Source organism: Emys orbicularis, chromosome 9 (assembly GCF_028017835.1).
Source record: "Emys orbicularis isolate rEmyOrb1 chromosome 9, rEmyOrb1.hap1, whole genome shotgun sequence".
In the NCBI taxonomy this organism is placed as follows: Eukaryota; Metazoa; Chordata; order Testudines; family Emydidae; genus Emys; species Emys orbicularis.
The window spans coordinates 69404307-69428670 of record NC_088691.1 but is presented as its reverse complement, the minus strand read 5'-3'; the positions used below and the strand labels follow the sequence as shown (position 1 = coordinate 69428670).

At 41.4% G+C, this 24364-nt stretch overlaps 1 protein-coding gene across 1 annotated transcript in view; it reads left to right on the top strand.

Annotated features, from left to right (window-relative positions):
* Positions 1-24364, top strand: part of WDFY1 (WD repeat and FYVE domain containing 1) — a 43946-nt gene that overhangs the window by 6874 nt on the left and 12708 nt on the right. The window contains exons 2-6 of the mRNA XM_065410967.1: positions 5236-5303; positions 9772-9845; positions 11098-11152; positions 12770-12920; positions 17977-18089. Coding sequence (XP_065267039.1) covers positions 5236-5303; positions 9772-9845; positions 11098-11152; positions 12770-12920; positions 17977-18089 — 461 coding nt within the window. The remainder of the gene's footprint in view (positions 1-5235; positions 5304-9771; positions 9846-11097; positions 11153-12769; positions 12921-17976; positions 18090-24364) is intronic.

Below are 24364 nucleotides of genomic sequence, written 5' to 3'. Positions count from 1 at the left end.
CGGATGTAGAGGATGGATAAATTCATTAAACTGAGGCGCTCAGATACCATAGCGATGGAAGCTATGTAAGTACAGTAACTCCTCACTTAACATCCTCCCGCTTAACGTTGTTTTGAAGTTACGTCGCTGCTCCATTAGGGAACATGCTCATTTAAAGTTGTGCAATGCTCCCTTATAATGTCGTTTGGCTGACTTTACAAGGAAGCATTGCACAAGATCCTCTTCTCTGCCTCCTCCCCCTCCCTCCCTCCCTCCCAGCGCTTCCCCCGCCGCCAAACAGCTGTTTGGCAGCGCTTAGGACTTTCTGGGAGGGAGCAAGTGGGGAAGCGTGCTTCTCTCCCCCTCTTCCCCCCCCCTCCCCCCGCCCCAGCAGCAGGCAGGGCCACCGCACAGCCAGCGGCCGGAGAGAAGCGGCGCTTTGAAGGGGAAAGCGCCGCCTCTCTCCAGCCGCTGGCTGCCCCTGCTCCTCCTGAGTCCTCCGGCCCGTGCTCACAGGGCCGCATTCCGAAAAGGGCTTTAGAGCTGCAGGCCAGGGCCCTGCAGCCCCTGCGTTCCGGATGGCCCTGCCTGCCGGGGGGGGGAGCTCCCAGAATCGTGGCCATGGGGATGGGGCCACGCTGTGCAGAGCCACCTGCACATCCCCTGCACCAAAGAGGAGCTGCCCCAGGTAAGTGCCCTGAGCGTCCTCCTGCACCCTAACTCCCTCCCAGACCCCACACCCCAACCCTGAGCGCCCTCCCACATCCTAACTCTCTCCCAGACCCTGCACCCCCAGCCCTGAGTCCCAGGGGTAAGCCGGGGGCACCTCCCCACCACAGTACAGTACTGTACAGTATATAATGCCTTTTATCTGCCCCCCAAAAATTTCCTTGGAACCTAACCCCGCCATTTACATTAAATCTTATGGAAAAATTGGATTCGTTTAACATTGTTTCACTTAAAGTTGCATTTTTCAGGAACATAACTACAACGTTAAGTGAGGAGTTGCTGTACCATCAATTCATGTTTACAGAGAACCTAGCACAATTCGGTCTCAATATTTATTCGATCTTCTCAAGGCTCCTCCAACTCAAATATGAAAATAATCACATTTTAATATCTAATGTGAACTTTAATTCAGTTCAGATGTGCTAATACTGACCAGTAATTAACATTTCCTGACAAATAGCTTATTGCAACTTTTCATTGCAGCCTAAACGTGAAAACTTCGCTGTGCAAGCTCAAGGACACTGGTTGAATTAGATCTTTTTAATACTCTGTTTTGGAAACATGTTGATGGTAGTGTTCAGTTTGTTGGAGATTTACGTTGTTCGGTCTGCCAGAAAACTGTGCCAGCCTTGAAATCTTTGTTAGCCTATCAGAATTATTTAGTATTTAAAGCAAAAGTCATTAAGTGCCACCTCTTTTAAAGCGGAGGATGGTGTTTGTGGTTGTACCAATATTTGCATGCTAAGACTTGCTAATAGCACAAATGCAGACTTACATTTTTTCCTAAATAGTAGGCCTAATTTATTCAAAGAGGGGTTTAAAAAATAAGTTGGAGTTTAGCTGAACTGCATGCGTTGATGGAGTTCTGCAGAATTCCAGAACTTTTCCTTGGTCTTAATGCCTTCTTAAGGTTATCTCAAGTGACAAAATGTTCAACCAATGAAATACCAAGTGAGAAACTCCCATTGATCAAATCTTGAGGACACAATAAATAAGGTTTGTAAGAGCTTCTGAAAAATACTTTATTTTAAATTAACCTTTTCATGCATGTCATATACCACACAATCAGTACAAACTGAAATTCACATTTGGATGTAGCTATGATTTGTAATATTATCTCTAGCCTGGAGGGACTACTACTTTAGCTTAGTCACTTTTCACTTTATATTACATCCCAGAAGAGTATCCTTTAATGATTGTTTGAAATAAACAATGTATAAACTGAATATTTTACACTTCTGTAGTATCCACGTTAATGGATCTCTAAGGTTAGCCTCACAACCTCCATGTAAAATAGGTCTGTTTTACCTCTGTTTCATAAGGGAATTTGAGGTTACAGAGAAGTTGAGTGATGTTATCTGCAGTTACAGAAGAAGTCTATGGAAGGATAAGCAAGAACCAAATTCCCCGAAGTTCTAGTTCTGTGTATTAAGCACTGGACCATTTGTTAAATTAAAATGGGATTGAGAATGGATTGATAATGAAAGAGCTGGGGTTCATGAGTGATTTTGACTCTAATGTTGTATAATTCCTGAAATGAATAGTGTACATAAGAGGGGTGTGTGGAAAGATCATTATTTGCTATAGGAGCACTTCATTCTAGTCTCTTCTTGTATTAGAATTGGCATCACCTACCAAGAAGTTCACTCTATTGTTCAGGAAGAGGAAGAGCACTGCAGCTGCAGACATCTAAGAGGCAAAGAAAAGAGAAGTGGAGAAATCAGTGTTGGCTGTATAATTAGTCATTGTTGACAAGGGTCTCTTCAAAATTTGCTATGCTTCATAACATTATACATTTACAGTACTAACACAGAGGGACTGGAACAATAATAGTCTCATCAGTCTTGAATGATTGCAAAATGCAAACCTGATATTGGTGGTTTAATTCTTATCTGGATTTTCTTTTAAATCAACATGAAAAGAAACTTTCTAAGAGATTTTTGTTTGGCTGACCTTTGCAGTTTGAAGGCCACATAGCTGGAGACAATGAGAGGAACTATATCTCTGAAACAGATACTATATGCACTACATACTCAAGAAAATATCTGACTAGCAACAAGCTGGCAATGTTATGCCATCATGGTACCGTTTTCAAGAACGGTGAAATGTATAAGAGACCTAAGAGGAAACAAAGGCTATATGCTTGCAAAATCTGTAATGAATTTTTTCAATTGCTATGATTACTGCAGTTCACTCTTCTGTCAGTTGAGAACAAAGATAATTGAAGGGCTTTGGTCAAAAGTGAAAGAGGCTTGAATTAGTGCATCTGAAAGCTGCACTGGGAAATTCTTCAAACCGTTTTGGTGAGTGTGATGAAGCTGCATTAAAAAGCAGCAGGTAAAATGATCCAAACTGTCTAAAAGCTATGGAAAAAATAACGGTGGGTTATTGGTGTGTTGGTTTGTTTTTTGTTTTTTGTTTTTAAAATAGCAGTGCCCAAATGGAAGGAGCATGTGGACTTTTGGGGAACAGTGTTATGAATGGTTCACATCTGCTCTATTAAATGAGGGAAAACAACCCCTGCTTCTGGAAAGCATAATTTCTGGATCTTCCCGCAGGCTGTGGATGGTGGTAGGGGAACCATGTCACTTTCTCCAAATAAGACACATTTGTGACAGATAACATATATAACTGAGGGGCTTGGGTGGAGTGCAGTGTTTGGGGCATGGGATGACATGTTGAATAAAAATTGAACAGCAGGCTTGATGTCCAGCCTTCCTGGGGGAAATTGGGTATGTGGTCACATATGACATAAGCTATTTTGCATATGTATTATTAAAAAGTTAAGTTAGGGGATGTATTGGCAACTCTAACTTTGCCAAGTCAAAACTTTGGCATTTGTACCAGTATGAACTGCAAACCGAATAGCCTTTTTTATGTAAAATTTTTGGTTGGAATTCTAATATAATACACTGTAGTCCAGCCTTGAAAATACACCAATCCAAATGCCATATCTATTTGCCCTCTTTTCTTCTTTTATTGTAATTAAAATTAATTTAGTTGTCTAACAGTCCTGTGTGGGTGAGCAGAAAATGTAAGCTTGCTGTAACTTCTGACAGGACATAACTCTTCTAAAAAGCAATATAGTTGCCAATCCTCCTGCCACCCAAAACAATCAACCAACTCCATCCAACCGTTTGTGAAAACAGTGCCCTGTCTTTAAATATATCACATTTCAGTGGTAGTATCTTGTAAATGTGATTTCCTCATTCCCTCAGGGTGTAATCTGTAACTATCTTCAAGATAATAGTATAAATGGAGGCCCAAATTACTCTCAGCAACAAAATGGGAGACTAGCTAGCAAAGCCTTGGGAAAGGGGAAGTTAAAACTAGACTGCAAAAAAAAAAATCTTAGTGACGCTGTCTACTTGAATCTTTTTTAATTTTTTATTTTTTAATCTTCTGCTGAAGCCTCTTTTAAATATTTATCATATAAAAATACAGGTTTTCTGCTGCTAGCTGTTCTTCCTCTTCTTCTTCCCACCCACCTCCAAAAAGCCTTCAGGCAGGCACAGGAGCAACAGTACTAAATTTTCTGAAGATCACTTTTCCAGCCCTTTCCCTTCTTTTAAGGACCTGTATGTACCATTGGCTTCAATGGGAGCAGGCCTTATGTGCGCAAACCTGCATATTGTCTCCATTTCTGTTCTGGTTTTGTTGCTAATTTAAACAGATCAACACTTTTTTATTTGCATTTTATGTACAAGGGAGCTCCCCTCAGCAGTACATGATCTCATGCTTGTGCATGAGACCAAGTGCAACTAACAACAAAATAGGGAAATTGGTCATACATAAAGTAATCTAAGCTTATGCATGGAGGCGGAAGGGAGATTGGGGAATTTTTGTGTGTATGTAATCTTTGCCATGTTTTAGGTCACTTGTAGCAGTAGTAAATATAACATTACTTTTTTTTTTTTTTTTCTTAAGTTGAGCATTTTGTGCAGTGGAATGGACTACAAAAGGAAGGGGTTGAGCCACCATCACTGCTACTGTTTGATACCAGGGTAGATAAAACGGGAGCAGCCCTGAAAAATGCAGAGAATCAGAATGGATGACCCAACTGATCTTTGTGACCTACTATCTGTTAGTTTGAATGTAATTATGTAGTATAAACATACATTTGATGTTTATATATAAAATGTGGTCTGGTTTGACAGTAGGATGAGGCTTAAATCCTGGATCAGGCTTAAATCTCTTCTCTTTGGTTCTGTCTGACAAAGAATATATAATAGATGTAATGAACTATTCTCTGACAGAAGGGTTGAAATAGTCTTCCTCAAAGTCTCCTATACCTACTCAGATAACATTACAACTGCTGTGGAGGAAGCTGTTCAGAGTCCTCTCTGAAGGCATTATCCTGTGCCATATTAAAATGGGGTAGTAGAAAAGCAGAGGGGTTAACTTGAGTCTTTAATAAAAAAAAAACAAAAAAAAAAATACAAAAAACCCACCAGTAAAGGTGTAACGATTGATACACAAGCTTACAACTTTTCTCTTTTTCTTCCTCCTTTCCCCTAAATCCTGCAGAACAATTCGAGTATGGCTGAAAAGGGACAGTGGCCAATACTGGCCCAGCATTTACCACACAATGTCATGTAAGTAACACTATACATAAATGTAGTGTTATGATGTATTAGTGTTGATTACTAGGTTCAGCCAAACATAGAATCCATTCTGTGGAGCTGTTAAATTGTTTACTGTTACTTTTCTTTAACATTAGTTGTTTGATTAGGCTATGCAAAACCCCTTTTGAATTACAATAATTTAAGACTAATTGTAGATAAGCTCAGAAACAGAAATATTTGCTGGGTTTTTAACTTTTCAGCATAAATGTACTCATTTTTTGTCAATAGTTCTTCAATCTTACGTGGTGTTTTAAAGGACATTGTGCCAACTCATACAATGGGGAGCATCTTTAGTAATGTCTCATAGTTTGGAAACATTACACTTACACGCACTTTTTAAAGGAACACTCTCAAATTCTTTGTCTGAATTTGACTTAATGTTTCTAGGGTGTGTGTGTGTGCTGGATTCTGAATGTTTAGTCTTAACTCTTAATGAGAAATTAAAAACTGAAAGAGCATCTTGTTTATCTATGTAATATTATTGGAATCAGAAGTTGCTATTGCACATGGTCCTGCTAGTGTATTTAAATATTTAGAAGTTGATCACAGGGGGAAATGCTTACTGTTAGTTGTGATGCATCACTTCTTAGAACCTGAACATATTGCCCATAAAATCTCTTCTGCTTTAATCTTTTTGCCTAAAGAATCACTACTTAAATGTAGAGCGGCTACCTAGATGCTTTACGTAAATGGTATTAAACCATGACAATGTAGGATATACACAAACATAGGGCCAAACCCTGCAGTATAATCAAAGCTACCATTGAAGACAGTGTGAGCTTTGACTGAGGACTGCAGGGTTTGGCCCTTAATGTTCTGCTCTGTCTTGTCTGGTACAGCTGCATGCCAACTAACAAATCTTAATTATAGGCTGAGCTGAACTAACCACTGAACTTGTGCATCAGCATCATTTTTTCTCAACCATTAAATCTTTAAAACAAATTTTGGGGCAGTCATGAAGGTCGAGAGGACTAGAAAAAGCTAATGTTTGACAGAAATTAGGTTGTAAATTGGGACCTAGGAAACTGTAGGCTAGTTAGCCTGACATCAATCCCAGGCAAAATCCCAGCCTTGGAAAAGCTGATTTGGGATGCAGTCAGAAAGAATTACAGGATTGTAGTATGATTAAGCTAATTAGTATGGTTTTACGGAAAATACATATTGTCAAATTTACCATTTATTTTTTTAGATGAGTTTGCTTGATAAAGGTGGAAACATAGTATACTTAGACTTTTGGAAGGCATTTGATGTATTCCCACGTAACATCCGTTTTTGAGGAGGAACATCTTGAAGATCAATGCAGCCCATATTAAATGGATGAATAACTAACTGATAGTTCACAAAAAGTAATTGTAAATAGGGAATAGTGGTCCAGTGTGGGTGTTTCTAGTGGGGTCTGTCTGGGATCTGTTCTTGGCCCAGTGCTATTCAATATCTTTGTCAATGATTTAGAAGAAAATAGAAGATCATTGCTGGTAAAATTTACAGATGACACAAATTAGTGGAATGGTAAATGATTGGAACAGGTTAGTTATAAGACCTGAATCATTTGGTGGGCTTATTTGAGCATGCATTTCAATGTTGCCAAATGCAAGGTCATACATCTAGGAACAAAGAATGTAGGTTACACTTATAAGATTGGGGACTGTACCCTAAAAGCAGTGACTCTCTCTAAAAGGTTTAGGGGTCATAGAACACAACCAGTTGAATATAAGCGTCTAATACGATGATGTAGCTAAGAGGGTGAATGTGATCCTAGGATGTATAAGAGGGATAATATCAAGAAGGATTCAGGAGGTGGCATTATCTCTGCATATGGCATTAGTGAGACCATTGCTGGAATTCTGTGTCCAGTTCTGGTGTCCACAGTTTTAAAAAAAAGATGTTGAAAAATCAGGTTCAGCAAAGAGCTATAAGAATGATTCGGGCAGGGTGGATTTGATTTTAAATCACTAATCAGGAAGATTCAACTTAATCCTGGATTTCTACATAAGTGCATTCTTGTTGGTTGTTATAACCTTAATATATATTATTCACAACTCCGAGATGTAGGTTTAATTTTTAGAAGGTAGACACTATACATTTTTAAAATGATTTATTTTGAAAACTTTTCAGATTAGCTTTACAGCTATATCAGAAAATGAATGTTTGGTTATTTCATTTACCAAAGGTAAATGAAGCAGATAGTTCACCTCCCAATGACTTCATAAATATCTCCAATTCAACAGTTTAATCATTAATATTTGGAGGATTTTCTTGCCAAGCTGTATTAGGAGGAGAATATCACCAGACAGACATTTAAATTGTTTTATTTAACTAAAACGACAACGTTCTGTATTCTGGATTTTTTTTCTTCAACAGTAAACGTATAATGTTTTAAAAAAACAAGCATATGATTTTTTTAAAAATTTCGTTAAACATTCAAGTTTTTAAAATCAGGTTTGTTTTTGTTAAAATTGTTTAAAATAGTTAAATGAAATATTAAAAAAAAAATTAAATTGACTGTCAGGTAAACATGAGAAACTTTAAATATTGGCTTCTGCAGTTAATTCAGTTGTCTTCACCATCATTTTCCTGTTTGTTCATAATCTGGAAAAGAAAAACAAGCTTTCCTGCTTTTTCAGGTCCCAATTGATTTCTCAATTTGGAATGAATTAGTCCAAAGGAAGAAAATATTCTTTCTACACCGGCAGAAGAAGCTACTTCTGTTAAAAGTGAGATTATCACTTCAACGGTCTCTGAATCCAAGTGCTTAATTGACTTCAACCAGTTCACTGGTGTGACTTTCTTTAAAACATCATCAGCAAACCTATTTCTTGAATGGTTCTTATTCCCAAACTAGGTCTCTTTTACGGCCTGCTGCCATTGTAGGTTTTCCCTTCTAGTGAGAGAATGGTATGGTAGATCTCAAATCAATGAAGGCTACACTCAGAAAGACCTCAAGACTTCTGGAATATGCTGCTCAAACAGTTTCACTTTTGTTTCTACTGCCTGTCCCTCCCTTCTCACGTTTATCTCCAGTCTTCTTCTCCTTGTCCAGATCTATTCCGCCCCCAACAATCCACCCTGGATTCAGGGTCTGGAAAACAAACCTTCTAATAAGACGCTAAAAAAGCTCTATCTATTTAGTTTATCCAAGAGAAGTTGAAGGAGGTGATGTAATCACAGTCTACAAGTGCCTATGTGGGAAAGAGATTTGATGTCTTTTTTTTTTTTTATCTAGCAGAAAAAGACAGGAGATCCAGTGGGTTGGAAGCTGAATCTAAAAAATGCAGACTAGAAATAAGGTCCTCATTTCACAGTGAGGGCAACTAACCAATGGAACAATTTGCCTAGCAATGATGTGGATTCCCCATCTCTTGAAATCAAGACTAGATAGTCTAAAAGACCTACTATAGCTCAAACAGAAGTTGTAGGCTTGATACAGAAATTACTGGGTGAGGTTCTTTGTCCTGTGTTATGCAGGAGATCAGATTAGATTATTGGAATGGTCTTGTCTAGCATTATGTATCAAAGGAAACAGGAAAAGAATCGGTAACTTTAAGTTGCATTAGATGTGCAAAGAAATATCTGCCAAGGTATTAGAGAAAAAACAGTAAATCAGAGCCTCCCCCCACAAAAAGAAGTGTCTAGTGTTGCAAATGATTTATCATTATAATGATGTAGAAATTGTGATGAAATAGATTTGTCACCCTTATTTATTTTTGCATTAAATTTTTTAATTCCTTTTTCATTCTGTCTTGTAGCTCTGTTCACCACATTCTCACTAAATACGTCTAAAGACATTCTTCCCTTTTTGAGGTTTCTTCTGGTTTTGTAATGGGCTCTCAGAATAGCCTGCCTATAATCACATGAGAGACCATCTTTTTTTGCGTGGCTGCCAACAGAATTGCAAAATATGATTGTTTACCACAACAGATGTGCAAGGTTTGAAATGCATGGTCAGACACCGGGTTAACATGTGATCGAATGTTATTTCTGCCCTGAAGTCTGCCTCCTCCAGTGGTACCTTATGCCAACTCAAGAAAGATGTTGATGGTCATGAATAGTTGCTCTGTCATGCAGTTCAAAGACTTTGAACATGAGATAACATAGCAAGCCTCACTTTTAGATGTCAGCTTCTGTGTATGAACTCTTCAAGCCAGATTTTCAGCCCTGGTCAAATTCCATTTGTTCATTCCAGCTTGTGGCTGGAATTAATGGGGTGTATTTCCTTTACAGCACTACTGTGCCTTGCTGTAGCCTAGCAACAGGGAATCATGCATCTAACAAAGCAAAGACACACACAATAAAATAAGACCATCTCTTCAGTTGGAGCTTGACTGTCAATCTGCTTATCAAAACCAGGCATCTTTCTTCCTAGAAGCCAAAAACATTCAGTGTTAATTGTGATATGATATGTACTTTAACAATTGTCTTGTGATGGTCTTCTTGGCAGCTCCTTGTTCAGCTATGGCTTATCATCATGACAGCAGAAGAATATTTGTAGGCCAGGATAATGGTGCCATTATGGTAAGTTGTTGCTGCTGCAGTTTCTTTTAAGAACACAAATTGTGAAGCTTCTTTGGTAGTGGCTGGATAATTGCAGACTTGAGTGAATTGTCCATGAGCAGTATATATAGCGAGCCTATATCTAGCCCTTTATTTTATAATTAAGTCAAACTATAGAATAACTGAAAACTGTTTGTGTTTTAGGGGAAGTAACATCCGTTTCCTTGCTGTGGGGCTTCATGTCCTTGTGTGTATGATTCTAGTCCATAGTTCTTGCACACCTTGCTCTATGGCATTAGTGTCCAGCCCTTTCTCTGTCCCTTGTGTGGGATCACCCAACCATGCATCCCTCACCTCATTCCTTGGTGCAGAGGCTACATCCTTCCTGCTTTGTCCTTGTCTCTCCTGTTTTCTTGTCATGTTTTTACACTCTTGGTTTTTCCCCCTTTGTTGCCACATATACTTTCTCCCACAAAAAATGTTTCAGAGAGCAATCCTCTGTTGCTAATAGAAAAGGGTGGAGGGAACACACAACTAACCTCAGAGAAGGGATGAAAACTTGTGACTAACAAAAGCTTCACTTCCATAAGAAACCATTAAAAATACAAGGTGATGCAGGGTAGGGTAACTGTTAATACCTGATGAAATTTCCCCTTTTTTTCCTTCCGACACATTGTCTTTGGTCAACTTGATTCTGAATGCAAATCCTCTGCTGAAAAGATGCGTGATCCATCTCCATGCAGCTGATACTAATAAATCTGCACTTCAATCTGTGGTCAGGTGTTATTGAGTGTAGTATCTGCCAGCCTGTGGCTTCTAAGGGCTGGTCTCCACTAGAAAATCAGATTGACCCAGCTATGTTGTTCAGGGGTGTGAAAAATCCACACCCCTGAGTGACCTGGTTTAGCCAACCTAAGTCCCTGTGCGTACAGCACTAGGTCGATGGAAGAATTCTTCCACCGACATAGCTACTGCCTCTTGGGGAAGTGAATTAACTACAGCGATGGGAGTGTCTTCGCTGTAGTGAGTGTCTATACTGAAGTGCTTCAGTGGTGCAGCTGTAGTGTTTCAAGTGTAGACAAGCCCTGAGAACAAACTTATCTTTTTGTAGCCTGACAGGTTGTTATTGGCTGCCAGCTTAAGTCTGTTGTTTATATGAGGTTATTGCTGTGTTCTTGATGCCAAAGATTTTCCTCAGACAGTCTGATTCCCATTTCAGCCTGAGAGGATGTGCCATTTTACTTTGTCTAACTGTGTATTTCCTTGGTATTAGGAATTCCATATCTCAGAAGACTTTAATAAGATGAACTTTGTCAAGACGTACCCAGGTAATACAGCATGGGGTCTTTGCTAATGTGTTTACTTCACAGATGAGATTTTTAAAACATTCGATACATCTTCATAATTGAGCCAAGGCCAAATACGGACATTGACTCTAACTTTAATAGTATGAAAGATATTGGTAAATTACTGGTAATTACCTTTTAATCAAAATAGGATCAATTTGTGTAGCCCAAGTATAGGATTTTAGAATGTTTAAAATCGAAAATTAATTTTTGGCCATAGTCTTACTGCAAAGCTGCTGGCTTCATTGTGATGTAGTTGGCTATGGAGAACATTCCTTCTGAAAAGCTTTAAATTCAGAGCCGAAGAAAACAAAACCCTCTAACAGACTGACCCAATTTTTTTTAGAAGTTTGTGGGTAGGAGGTGGTTGCTGCAACATTTGCAGTGTGAAGGTCATCACAGTTGGGAGCTAGCAATCCCCAAAGGATTGAGAGTAGGAGCTGTATTAAAACCTCACATAACTGTAAGCTAGTGTGCTGAATGTCTCTAACTCTGGTTATATTGTTCAGTACTGAACAGTGGTAATACATTTGTGGATGCTTTAATCTGCAGATGACTTTGGTTTCTAAAGGGGAGGAAACTGATACAGTACTGGTGTCTAATATAAAGGGGAGGGGGAAGGGGAAGTCTGCTCTTTAAATACAGTTTGGTGGTATTGTCCTAATAGAGGATAGTACTTACGTAGGTGCAATAATTAGGCCAAAATGCCTGTTACTAAACACTGAGGCTCTTGGGTCTTGGTTAAAGTAGTAAGAATTGAGTAATGCAGCAAGAATGAAATCATACAAGATCCCCATTCATCAGGTATCTCTGGCAGTAGAGGGGACTACTCTATTAAAACTAAGTTGATGGAAGATACAAGGTTCTTTCCAAGCATTATTTAGTATTCCTTCTAAAGAATGTACAGCCAAATTCAGTCACTACTATTCCACAGATATTAATTAATAACTTGATGATGTACAGAAGACTTTGTACTGAAGGCCAAAAATGTAGGAAAACAAAATACAGCTTGTTTTATGACTTCCTATCGTACTCTAATGGAAAAGGGGTGTTCTTGTTTAAAAGAGAGACCTTGTTTTTAAAAGCTACAAAAGCCCCTTTATCCTAAAAGCAGATGACTTTACATTTCAGTCCAAAAGAAGTATCTCTAATACACCCTCCCCCTATAATCTTTCTTTCACTTATGTCTCATCTACATCTTCTTACTTAATTAAATGGTCTCAGCACTGTACAGAGTGCTCTCACTGGAGTTCAGTTGTCAACATGCCCTCAAAGGAGAGGAACCTTCACATTTCTACGTGAGGGAAATCACTAAATGAAAGGAAGATTCAAATGAGCTGACTTCTTTTTCTGACATGGCTGGTTCATTAAAGGCCAATCACTGAGATGGAAAATGCAAAATAAATTGAGAACTCTGCTAACCTTATCAAACTTTGGGGCTGCAGTAAGTGTGACAGTGAAGGTAAAGTTCTTCCTGCAATTATTACTTTTTTTTTTTTTCCTGGTAACACTTCAACCTGTGTTTCTAACTGTACAACGGAAGATTTGATTGAAGTATTTCTATCTGAAGTGCTCAGATCCTTTGCTTTATTTCCACAGCTCATCAAAATCGGGTGTCGGCTGTCATTTTCTGCCTGGGAGCAGAGTGGGTTATCAGTACTGGCCATGACAAGTGTGTCAGCTGGATGTGCACCAGGAGTGGGAATATGCTGGGAAGACATTACTTCACCTCTTGGGCTTCATGTTTACAGTATCCATCAAAAATGATCACATTACTAACAAACCACAAGACAAAATTTTATCATTACAAAATCCACTGCAGTATAGTTAGCATAGAAAGTATTAAATAACTAATGCTAAACTACACTTGGCAAAATCCAGTTGCATCTTGTGATGCTATATCTTTTTTATTTTATTTTTCAGTGTATTTTTTCACTTATTTGAATTCTTAGAGTTCACAATCTACAATGGCTCCCCCCAGTTAATAGTATGAATTAGTAGGGTTCTGCTGTTCAGACTCTTTAAAATGCTTAGCTTCTAGCTTACAAAATTACAAGAATACATCTTAAAGATACTGAAACCTCTGTTCTTCAGTTTCTCTCCACAGCACATATATAACTTGCTATGCTGTTTATCCAGGTCATTCTTTCTTCAAAGAAACATTTTTAATTAAAAAGACAATCTACAAATGCTCATATGATTGTTGGCCTCCTATACACACTTAAAAATTGGGATTAAACTGAATTCCTAGTAATTGAACAGAAACAGGTATCTTGTATGGTATGCAGATTAGATTAAAAAAGATGGAAATAGCATGGCATCTTGTGTGCTTTCAGTGCATAACTTAAGTATCTTATCCAGAAATTCAATACACAACACAAAGTATGAGCGTTGTTGGTGTAATCCTGTTATATTCATCTGCATTTAAGTGTGTGTGTGTGTGTGTGTGAAATAAAAAGCCCTCTGCTATGTCTCACCCTATGCCTTAACTTGGAATGTCTACACTAGAAATGTAAGTTGACCTGTATTGGATTAACTTACAGCCACCGCAGTAATTACTGCAGTGGTGCATGTCCAGACTACCCTCCTTGTGTCGGTGGTACGTGTCCTCACCAGGAGCGCTTCCACTGACCTAAGAAGGCCAATGTGGGGAGCTGAGAGACTGGACTCACATCCCCTTTGGCAGCTCCCTGCCAGGACCCCAGCTGCCCCACTGGCTCCCCGTGGTCCCGGTGGTCTGCCCCTCCACCCCCTGCCCCATTCCCTACTGGGAGTAGGGCAAAGCTTTCGACCATGAAATTGACAAGGCTGCCAGGCTCCCGCTGGGGTGTTGTGGGGGCCGCTGTGAAATTGACAAGATGGCCAACAGCCGATGTAGGGGACGTAGTGTCTACATAGGCTTATGTCGGCATAGTGTCTTGTGGAGGTGGAGTAGATATGTCGGTAAAGTAGTGTACGTACTTTGGTGGGAGGCAGGCTGTAGTGTAGACACTGATGTAATTAGGTTGACATAAGCTGTTTTATGTCAACCTAACTGTAGTGTAGACCAGCCCTCAATCTATATCCCAGAATAAATCTCACAAGATGTATATTGTATGGGGTGTAGTTCTCTACCCATCAGCCCCTACCCAGCTCCCTTCATTAGGGCTATTTCATGTCCCGTTAGTATGTGCCATATTTTCCACAATCAATTCAGATTTAGTGAATCAAAACATAGAGAAAAGAATGAACTGGTTGATCTTACGGTTCTTTCTTCCTTTCTCTTCTCTCTGTCCCGCAGTAGGAGTATTCCCTACTGTGTATTTTCTAGTCTTCTGTCCGGGACAGCTTTAAAATTCCAAAGTGACAGGCTTGGAAGCCTGTTCCTCTACGTAGTGGATCTTGTTGGAAAGCTTTTCCCGTTGTTAAGCCTTAAGGTTTCCCCTCATTACTCCTAATGATAGGCCATTGTGCTGTACTTGGTGACTCTTCTCTCCATGATTGTAGACTGATGTGCCAATTTCCTTTGCCAAACTACATATCTTTTTATCCTACCAAGTCTGTTAATTCCTCCAGCTTCCTGATCATGTTTGTTGATCTCTTCTAGACTCACTCCATTTTGTCTGTTACCAGGTTCTGGGAATAAAATGCTTAGGTGGGAACTTAATTCATAAGCTGCGTAGCCAGGACTGTTTATAAACGGGGTCTAATATCTCTTGATGTAATGCCTGTGTATCCTCAGTTTAAAACTAAAGTGTATCTTTTTTTTTTTTTTACTGCTTAATACTGCAAGCTCATATCAGATTTCTTGTCCTGGGATATTTTAACATTCCTGGTTTTGTTCCTTTTATTGAATAGGTGTGTCCAGTTATTTTCCCATAGCTGTATTAATTTACATGTGTTTCCAAGCTGGATCTTATTTATTCCTTTCTGCCTGTCTATAATCTTTCAAGGTTCCTTTGTCTTATTGTTCTGCCTTCACTGATGTTAATTTGTCTCCGTTTAAATCTCAAGAGGTCACTAATGTGCTATTACTTTCTTCAAGATCACTAATTATCTGGACCTCCATATTCATGGGCTCCCTGCAATTTGCTTTCCTGCCACAAATTTCCTTCCCAAAAAGGAACTCTGGATGCTAATGTTTTCTCTATTGTGCTGTGATGGTAAACACTTCATATAAAATGTCAGGTTAATTTTAGTGTCTTTCATCCTGGTGGTTTCCAAAGTGCTTGCAAACTTGTCTCCTGTACAGATAATATAGTCATCACTGCAGTCACCTCCCATCATGAATGTGGCAACCCTAAACAGCTTAGGCCATGAATGGTAGGTAGGTATCCAGTTGAATCTGCAAGGGAATGTAGGTATATGGAGTGCAGTTGAACAGAGGGAACGTGTCTAAGACTCTGGGGCTTACAGCAGTGATCTTACACAGAGGCCATGTGGCGACTGTGGCGGGGGCCCGAAGGGGGAGGGGTAAAGGCCGGAAGCTGAAGAGATGAAGAGGCAGGGCCCGAGTCAGAAGGGATGAGATGGGGCCAGAGCCTCTCCTCTTCCGGCCGCCTCTTCTGGCCACGCTGCCTGGTGCGGCATGCAGTGGCTGCACTCTCCCAGGCAGCCTCCGGCCACGCTGCCTGCCTGGGCTGTCCCAGGCAAGCAACGTGGCCGGAGGCTGCTTGGGAGAGTCCATTAGTGGCTCCACACATGCCAGGGGAACTGAAGCAGAGCTCTCCCTCTCCCCGCCAGAGGACGGGGAGAGCATGGAGCCCCTGGGCTGGGGGCAGGGCAGGGGTGAGTCACATGGGAGGGGGGGGTCATGTGCCCCCCTTAGCTGGTGTCCCCTTTGTGTCCCTCCCACTAGTCGCCTCACTCCTCTTAAAAATGGTAGCCCTCCAGCAATATAGTTCCCCAAACCATGTGCTAAGGGATTGGTTCTATACCAAATAGAAAAGAATGCTTCATGCTGAATTGCCGACACATGCTTTGAAGCATGTGTTTTCTTTTGAGGTCTATGCACTGATTTGGCCTACCACACTTAACTTGCAAAACACAATACTACAAACTGAAAGTAGCTCTGTCTTCCTGCATTTGTTCTTTCTTGGCAATGCTCTGTTTCACACCAGTCTCCAAGTTAGGTATGTTGACATAACAGTACAGTACTGTGCATAATAAGTGCTCATTACAAGATCTGTTCACAAAACAATCCAGTGTTCTCTTCCCCCAACCCCTGAGTTCTCATCCATAAGCATCCGGTGGAAACTCTGGTCATTAACTAATCCTCAGTCATTTCAGTGAATATCTGGAACAGATTGCTCCAAGGAAAGGGGGAAATTTAGAATACTTTGTTTTTAACAGAAAATGTTTCATTTAGCTTTCCATGGCATGGCCTTTATTTTCTTCAAAGGAAATTGCTTCCTGTCAACACATTGTGTGCTTGAATCGTTAACAGTAGGGAGCAAATGACCCGCTTGTCAGTATATACGTTTGATATTCAGCACAGTCGTTAAAAACTTCTCTGATGCATGAGTTAATGATCTTTTTCAAAAGCTTATACAAATATAAAATATTACAGAATGGATGTTCCTTAGTGTAGTGTCTGATAAAACATTATAATTTATATAATGGACGCCTAAACTTCAGGATGGAATAATGCTGATAAGTCTGAGACATTGCAGTTGGCCGCCTGTCTATATAGGCTTCTCAGGTGCAGGATTGTTTATTTTCAGACGCTCAAATTCTTAACCCCCTCATGCTTGTTAACAAGACATTGGAAGCACAGCTTTCTCCCCATTGTGGTGACAATTTTTTAGTTATACTGCACTTCTTTCTACACAGTAAACCCCTCTTAGTTACCTCTTGTCTTTTGGTGGTGGCCTCAGCAGAGAGCAAACAATAAACCTATCTCAGGGACTGGGGAAGTCCCTTCCAGGAATAGGTGGTGCCAGCTGTTTTCTGGATGGAGCAATACCAGCTGCTCTTCAGGCACCACTTCCTATGTGACTAGGAAAGCTTTTGAAAAGGAACTTTTATGTTTGCCATATATTATCTTGATCATTCAGCTTACATTACAAAACAGAGGGAGGGAAAGGATTTATCCACTTATGTTGTAAGGTCTCTGGGGCAGGGACAGTCTCTTATTTTTTTTGTACAGTGCCACACAAAGGGCCTTTATATCACCAGGATTGAAGTATTACTGGAATACAAATAATGCAAATAGGAGGTCAGTAGATACCTGCCATGGAAGGTAGGGCTAATGAGAATTTCCAGGTACTCCAGAGACACGGTTCTGGCTTCCCTGTTCTGTAGCAACAACACTCTCTCCAATTTTCCCCCCTTTCCTTAACTGAAGTAAACGAGTAATTTCTGATCCTGTTTGTCATTAAATCTGAATATAAGGTACCTTATGTAGGCAAGACTCTATTCCATGAGTTCTCCTGCACTTTCAGGTAAGTTAAAAGCAGATTATTGATCTGTCTCTAAGTCTCCAGTCTAGTTCGTAAAATATTTTGGCTCCTCTTGAGTTTCAGGAACATCCTTAATTGAAGGTTCAATTATTCTTGCACTTTTTAAACTTCTGGTGAAAGCAAAGCTGAACTTCTTTTTTTAAACATACCCTTTGTGTAAACCTTTGTTTCCTTGTTTACAGGTTTGTACTACATCAGCACTCTAGTATTTATGTTTATGGGCTGCTAAAGATCTTTCCGGTATGATTTCTGTTGGTTGTTGCTTTAACCTGTTTGTTTTTTAGTCATGCTGGCAGAGTATTTTTGCTGTAAAGAGAAGCAAGTGAGACTGAGAACAGTTGGTGGTATTCCTTGACTTGTGTTCAGATATGACATTGAAACCCAGCATGCCTTCGTTGGGGACTACTCTGGACAGATCACGCTGCTGAAGCTTGAACAGAACAAATGCACGGTTATCACAACGCTCAAAGGGCATGAAGGTAAACTAACTTCCCCTTCACTTCCCTGGCTAATTCAGTCTCTGGTAATGCAACTTTCTAACTGCAAAAGATGGGAAATGTAATCAAGAGCAGGTTCTGACCTAAGCTCTCGAATTCATTGCCTGTCACCACGTGCTGAACAAAGTTTCCTCTGTAAAGAGAAGTTACCAACAAAACTCGTACATCTTAAATTAGCAGGATATTTAAGTAACTAAGAACTCTGCTTGTTTCATAGGGAACTCTGGGCTATGAGCTGCTATGGATGATGTTGTAGAGCATGAACTTCAAAGTAATTGCCTTAAATGGTGCATGTGTATATGCATAGCCCACCTTACAAGATGGCTCACCTTACAAAATGTCAGCCTATATTCATTAACGTGAAGGAATGGCTCCATCTTAGTGTCTAGAATGTTACCACTTTAAGGCAGTGTGTCTTTTTTACGTGTTTGTACAGTGTTCAACATTGCTATCACTGCATGTTTTAATCAAATGTAACAAAACTTTGCAAAGCTATTTAGAGGAGTTTGTAAATTATGGGATAAATTCTCGAGTTCATGCATTGGACTTAGCTTCATATCTTAAGGTGTTGGTAGAATAGCATAAGGCCTGTGTAATTGAGTTAAAACTAATCCTTGTAACCTGATGTATGGCACAATATGTGCAGTGTTAGGTTTTGGCTCAGCTTTGCCTGACCCAGTTCTATTTAAGATGTATAGATGATATGGTGGTGGTTGATATAGATTCTTAGGTGTTTATCTATGTCTTATGTGTGTGATGGGTTCGGTCACAGAGGCTCCCTTGGCACTGTCACCTGACTTGCTGAAGTAACCTCTGAGCCTGTTTTCCCTGCCAGCTTGGGACTTCCAGACCCTGCCTTGTTAAGCCAGACATGCTAGCCTGCTGCAACACAGACCCAGGTTTGGGCCACGCCCCCAAAGTTGCAGACTTGCCCAAAAACTACTCCAGCAGGTTTCCTGTTTCCAGCACCCAGACACCCAGCTCTCAAAGGGATCCAAACCCCAAATAAATCCATTTTACTCTGTATAAAGTTTATACAAGGTAAACTCATAAATTGTCCACCCTCTATAACACTGACCTAACTCGAACAGCTTAATGGGACTAAATCGGGGGGCCCAGATAATTTTCATCCAAGAACTTTAAAGGAACTGGCACATGAAATTACAAGCCCATTAGCAAGAATTTTTAATGAATCTGTAAACTCGGGGTTGTACCATATAACTGGAGAATTGCTAACATAGTTCCTATTTTTAAGAAAGGGAAAAAAAGTGATCTGGGTAACTGCAGGCCTGTTAGTTTGATATCTGTAGTATGCAAGGTCTTGGAAAAAATTTTGAAGGAAAAAGTAGTTAAGGACACTGAGGTCAACGGTAATTAGGACAAAATACAACATGGCTTTACAAAAGGTAGATCGTGCCAAACCAACCTGACCTTCTCCTTTTTTGGGAAGGTAACAGATTTTTTTTTTTTTTTTTTTAAGACGAAAGGAAGCGCAGTGGATCTAATTTACCTCGATTTCAGTAAGGCATTTGATACAGTTCCACATGGGGAATTAGCTAAATTGGAAAAGATGGGGATCGATATGAAAATTGAAAGGTGGATAAGGAACTAATTAAAGGGAAGACTACAACGGGTCGTACTGAAAGGTGAACTGTCCGGCTGGAGGGAGATTACTAGTGGAGTTCCTCAGGGATCGGTTTTGGGACCAATCTTATTTAATCTTTTTATTACTGACCTTGGCACAAAAAGTGGGAATGCGCTAATAAAGTTTGCGGATGACACAAAGGTGGGAGGTATTGCCAATACAGTAACTCCTCACTTAATATTGTAGTTATGTTCCTGAAGAATGCGACTTTAAGTGAAACGATGTTAAGCGAATCCAATTTCCCCATAAGAATCAATGTAAATAGGGGGGGGGGGTTAGGTTCCAGGGCAGCTTCCCCTACTCTGCAAGCACCAGGGGCGGAGGGCTCAACCCTCAGCCTACCCACTCCACCCCTTCCCCCAAGCCTTCACCCTTAACCCACCTTTTCTCTTTTTTCTCCCCCCCCACCTCCTCCCCTTTTACTTTGCACGCTGCATCCTGGCTCCTCCCCCCTCTCTCCCCTCCCTTCTAAACTCCGCAAGCCAGCTATTTGCCGCGTTTGGGAGGCAGGGGAGGGAGAGAGGAGGCACATCGAGTCCTCGCTCCTCCCCCCCTCCCTCCTGCCGGGGCAATCAGCTGGCTTGCCATGTTCGGGAGGCAGGGGGAGCCTGCGCACCGAGTCCTTGCTCCTCCCTCCTGCCTCCAAAACGCCGCAAGCTAACTGATTGCCGCCAGCAGGAGGGAGGGGGGAGGAGCGAGGGCTTGGCGCGCCTCCTCTCTCCCTCTGCTGCGTTCGGGAGGCAGGAATCAACTGGTGAGACCTCATCTGGAATACTGTGTGCAGTTCTGGTCTCCCATGTTTAAGAAAGATGAATTCAAACTGGAACAGGTACAGAGAAGGGCTACTAGGATGATCCAAGGAATGGAAAACCTATCTTATGAAAGGAGACTCAGAGCTCGGGTTGTTTAGCCTAACCAAAAGAAGGCTGAGGGGAGATATGATTGCTCTCTCTAAATATATCAGAGGAATAAATACCAGGGAGGGAGAGGAATTATTTAAGCTCAGTACCAATGTGGACACAAGAACAAATGGCTATAAACTGGCCATCAAGAAGTTTAGACTTGAAATTAGATGAAGATTTCTAACCATCAGAGGAGTGAAGTTCTGGAACAGCCTTCCAAGAGGAGCAATGGGGGCAAAAGACATATCTGGCTTCAAGACTAAGCTTGACAAATTTATGGAGGGGGTGGTATGATGGGATAGCCTAATTTTGGCAATTAATTGATCTTTGACTATTGGCAGTAAATATGCCCAATGGCCTGTGATGGGATGTTAGATGGAGTGGTATCTGAGTTCCTACAGAGAATTCTTTCCTGGGTGTCCGGCTGGTGAGTCTTGCCCACATGCTTAGGGTTTAGCTGATTGCCATATTTGGGGTCGGGAAGGAATTTTCCTCCAGGGCAGATTGGCAGAGGCCCTGGGGTTTTTTCGCCTTCCTCTGCAGCGTGGGGCACGGGTCACTTGCTGAAGGATTCTCTGCACCTTGAAGGCTTTAAACCACGATTTGAGGACTTCAGTAACTCAGACATAGGTTAGGGGTTTGATACAGGAGTTGGTGGGTGAGATTGTAGCCTGCGTTGTGCAGGAGGTCGGACTAGACGATCATAATGGTCCCTTCTGACCTTAAAGTCTATGATTCTTTGATAGAGAGAGATGCACAGCTGTTTGCTCCCCCAGGTGTTAATCACTCTGGGTTCATTAATAACGAAAAGTGATTTTATTAAGTATACAAAGTAGGATTTAAGTGGTTTCAAGTAATAACAGACAGAACAAAGTAAGTCACCAAGCAAAATAAAGCAAAACCGCGCAAGTCTAAGCCTAATACATTAAGAAACTATTTACAGGTAAAATCTCACCCTTGGAGATGTTCCAATAAGCTTCTTTCACAGACTAGACTCCTTCCTAGTCTGGGCCCAATCCTTTCCCCTGGTACAGTCCTTGTTAGTTCCAGCAGACGTCTTAGGTGGAAAGCAGGGGTGTTCTCATGACTGGCAGCCTCCTTTGTTCTGTTCTACCCCTTTTAATGCTTTGGCACAAGGCGGGAATCTTTTTCTCTCTGGGTCCCCACCCCTCCTTCTAAATGGAAAAGCACCAGGTTTAAGATGGATTCCAGTATCAGGTGACATGTTCACATGTCCTGTGAGACCCCAGCCTCCATTCTTCCAGGGCTGGCCTGCAGGTACCCGGGAAGGTTTGCAAGTAAACAGAGCCATTTACAGGTCATTGATTCTGAAGCACCTTTAATGGCTTCCACTTAATATGTTTACATCAGTAATACAAGCTTATATCTTATTCTCCTAACTCCAGACATAGAAATAATACATGTAAACAAGTGGGATGGACACACTCAGTAGATCATAAGCTTTGTGATGATACTGTACAAGAGAGCTTTTGCATAAAGCATATTCCAGTTAAGTCATATTCAGTCATAAGCATATTTCCATAAAACATTATGGAGTGCAACATCACACCCTCCTCCTGAACTTACTGCCGGAGTCTTGGACACTGTGTATGGCAGAGGCAGTACATGTAAAATCCCTGTTTGTCTCTGGTCATGCCCCCTTCCAGTATCTTTAAATCCTATGGAGTCATTCATGGGTGTCCTAGAAAGGTTTGGGGTTCCTGGTCCCCAGGTGCCTGCAAATGTGTTGGGGTGTAGTATTGCTAACAGAATGCAGATCGCAATTTCTGTTAATGTATGTGTCTTCGCATTTAGTCACCAATGCCATGAGGCGGTGTGTCCCAGTCCCCCTTCCACACAGCAGTGTAGGCCTGTTATGCTTTTGCTGCTGTGCCAAGCTTCCAGCCTGCTTACAGGTAGAAACTGAAAAGCAACATGCTTGTGCGACTGTCTTGTCACCATCCCTAGCATGTACAAATTTTTTCCCCAAAAATCGGGTATGTCACACATCTTCAAAGGGTTTACCATTAGTATTAACTCCCTTGTTTTGAACCATAGGTGGAGTAGCAAAAGACACAAGATTAACAGCCAATTTATGATGGACAGACTTTGTTCACATAGCCTGGCTTGCCCAGTGTCCACTGCATTCCCCAATCCCTTTGTGTACCATGGTAGGTGCTCAGACATAGATTCTCCTGCCTCTTTGGAGAACCAGCCCTGCTCTCAATTCAGGCATGTGTTTGAGGTTTCGGCAAGGAAAGGGTGCACTGCAACCATGCCTCCCCTCAGCCCCTCCCTCTAGAATCTTTGTTTTGGCCCCACCCACTTGTGAAGCTTCCCAAATGCAACTCTCTTCCTCCTGCCTTGAAGAGACAGTTTTATCTCTTACAAGTGTAGCAGGAACAACATTCTTTAATAGAGTGCTTTGGATTGGTAAGATCCCCTTGGTCACCCCACTCTGTTCCCAAAAGGTCAGCTACATGGACTCTCCCCTCCAGGAGATTTGACCCCCAGTCTTTCCTTAAAACATGATCCGCAGGTGAGGGGTCTGGCATTTCAGATGCAGATCCTTCACCCTCCTCCTGAGGAAATGCCTTCCTACAAAAGGTGGGCAGACCATCCTCTCCCCCCTCACCTTCCGTCTGGACTTCCTTTTCTGGGTTCCCCCCTGAGGCAGACACCCCTGTGTTCCCCAAAAGGGAAGGTGACTCTGATCCAGCTGTGGGCTCACAGCTACAGCTATGACAGAGACCCTTCCCTGGCCAGCAAATTCCCGCCCCTTCTCCTACCCCCCCCTCTCCCCCCAAACCTCAGGTTGGGTTTGCTTCCAGCTACAGAGCCCTTGGGGTCTGTTCCCACCACAGTGGTCATCAAGACTTCAACTTCTATCTCTGGGTTACATGTCTCTGTGCACCCTAGGACCAGGCCTGTCCCCTGCTGAACTACAACTTCCTGGCAGTCAGCAGCTGGGAAGGCCTCCCTGTTACGAGGTGGACCATCCCCCTCCCCCAGGGAGATGATCACAGGACAGGAGCTGGCTTTATCCAGCCCTTCCCGCAGGGACCTGCCTTTAGCCCTGGGGCTACAGGAACTGGTCATGACCATCCCTGCCCCCAATGGCCCATTTTCCACTGCTTCTGAGGAATTAGAGAGACTCCTATTTCCCCAGCAGCACATGTGACTTTACGCTCCCTTCTGGGGCTTTCAGTGCAAGATTCCTTCTTGCTGCTAACAAACCCTGGGACAGATTCTGCCACATCAAAAGTCATTCCCCAGTAGAAACGGTGCAAAATTGTGTGCCACCGCTGCAACAGTCAGTTCAGCCTGCAAATCACCAGTTTCTGTGTACCTTAGCTAAAGGTGCAAGGACCTTATAACCTCCCACCAATTCTAATTCTGCCATTTTTCCTGGTAACAAATCCTTCTCATGGGTCAGGTCCCTCCTGACCACAGAAATCTCTGCACCAGGGAAGATGGAACAGTGTGAAAATAAGATGATTATTTTACAGAATTCTTTGCCTACGTGGGCTTTTCTTATATTGATCTCAAGCTAAATGAGTGTCATTTGCTACTTAATGAGTGTAGTATGAATTAGTCTATTGTATTCTGTTGATCTGATACTTGAAAATCTGCTTTGATTTAATATTTTATAGCTCACTGAATTTTAAGTGTCTCTTTTCTATGTAGCTTGCATGTCATATAAATGGATG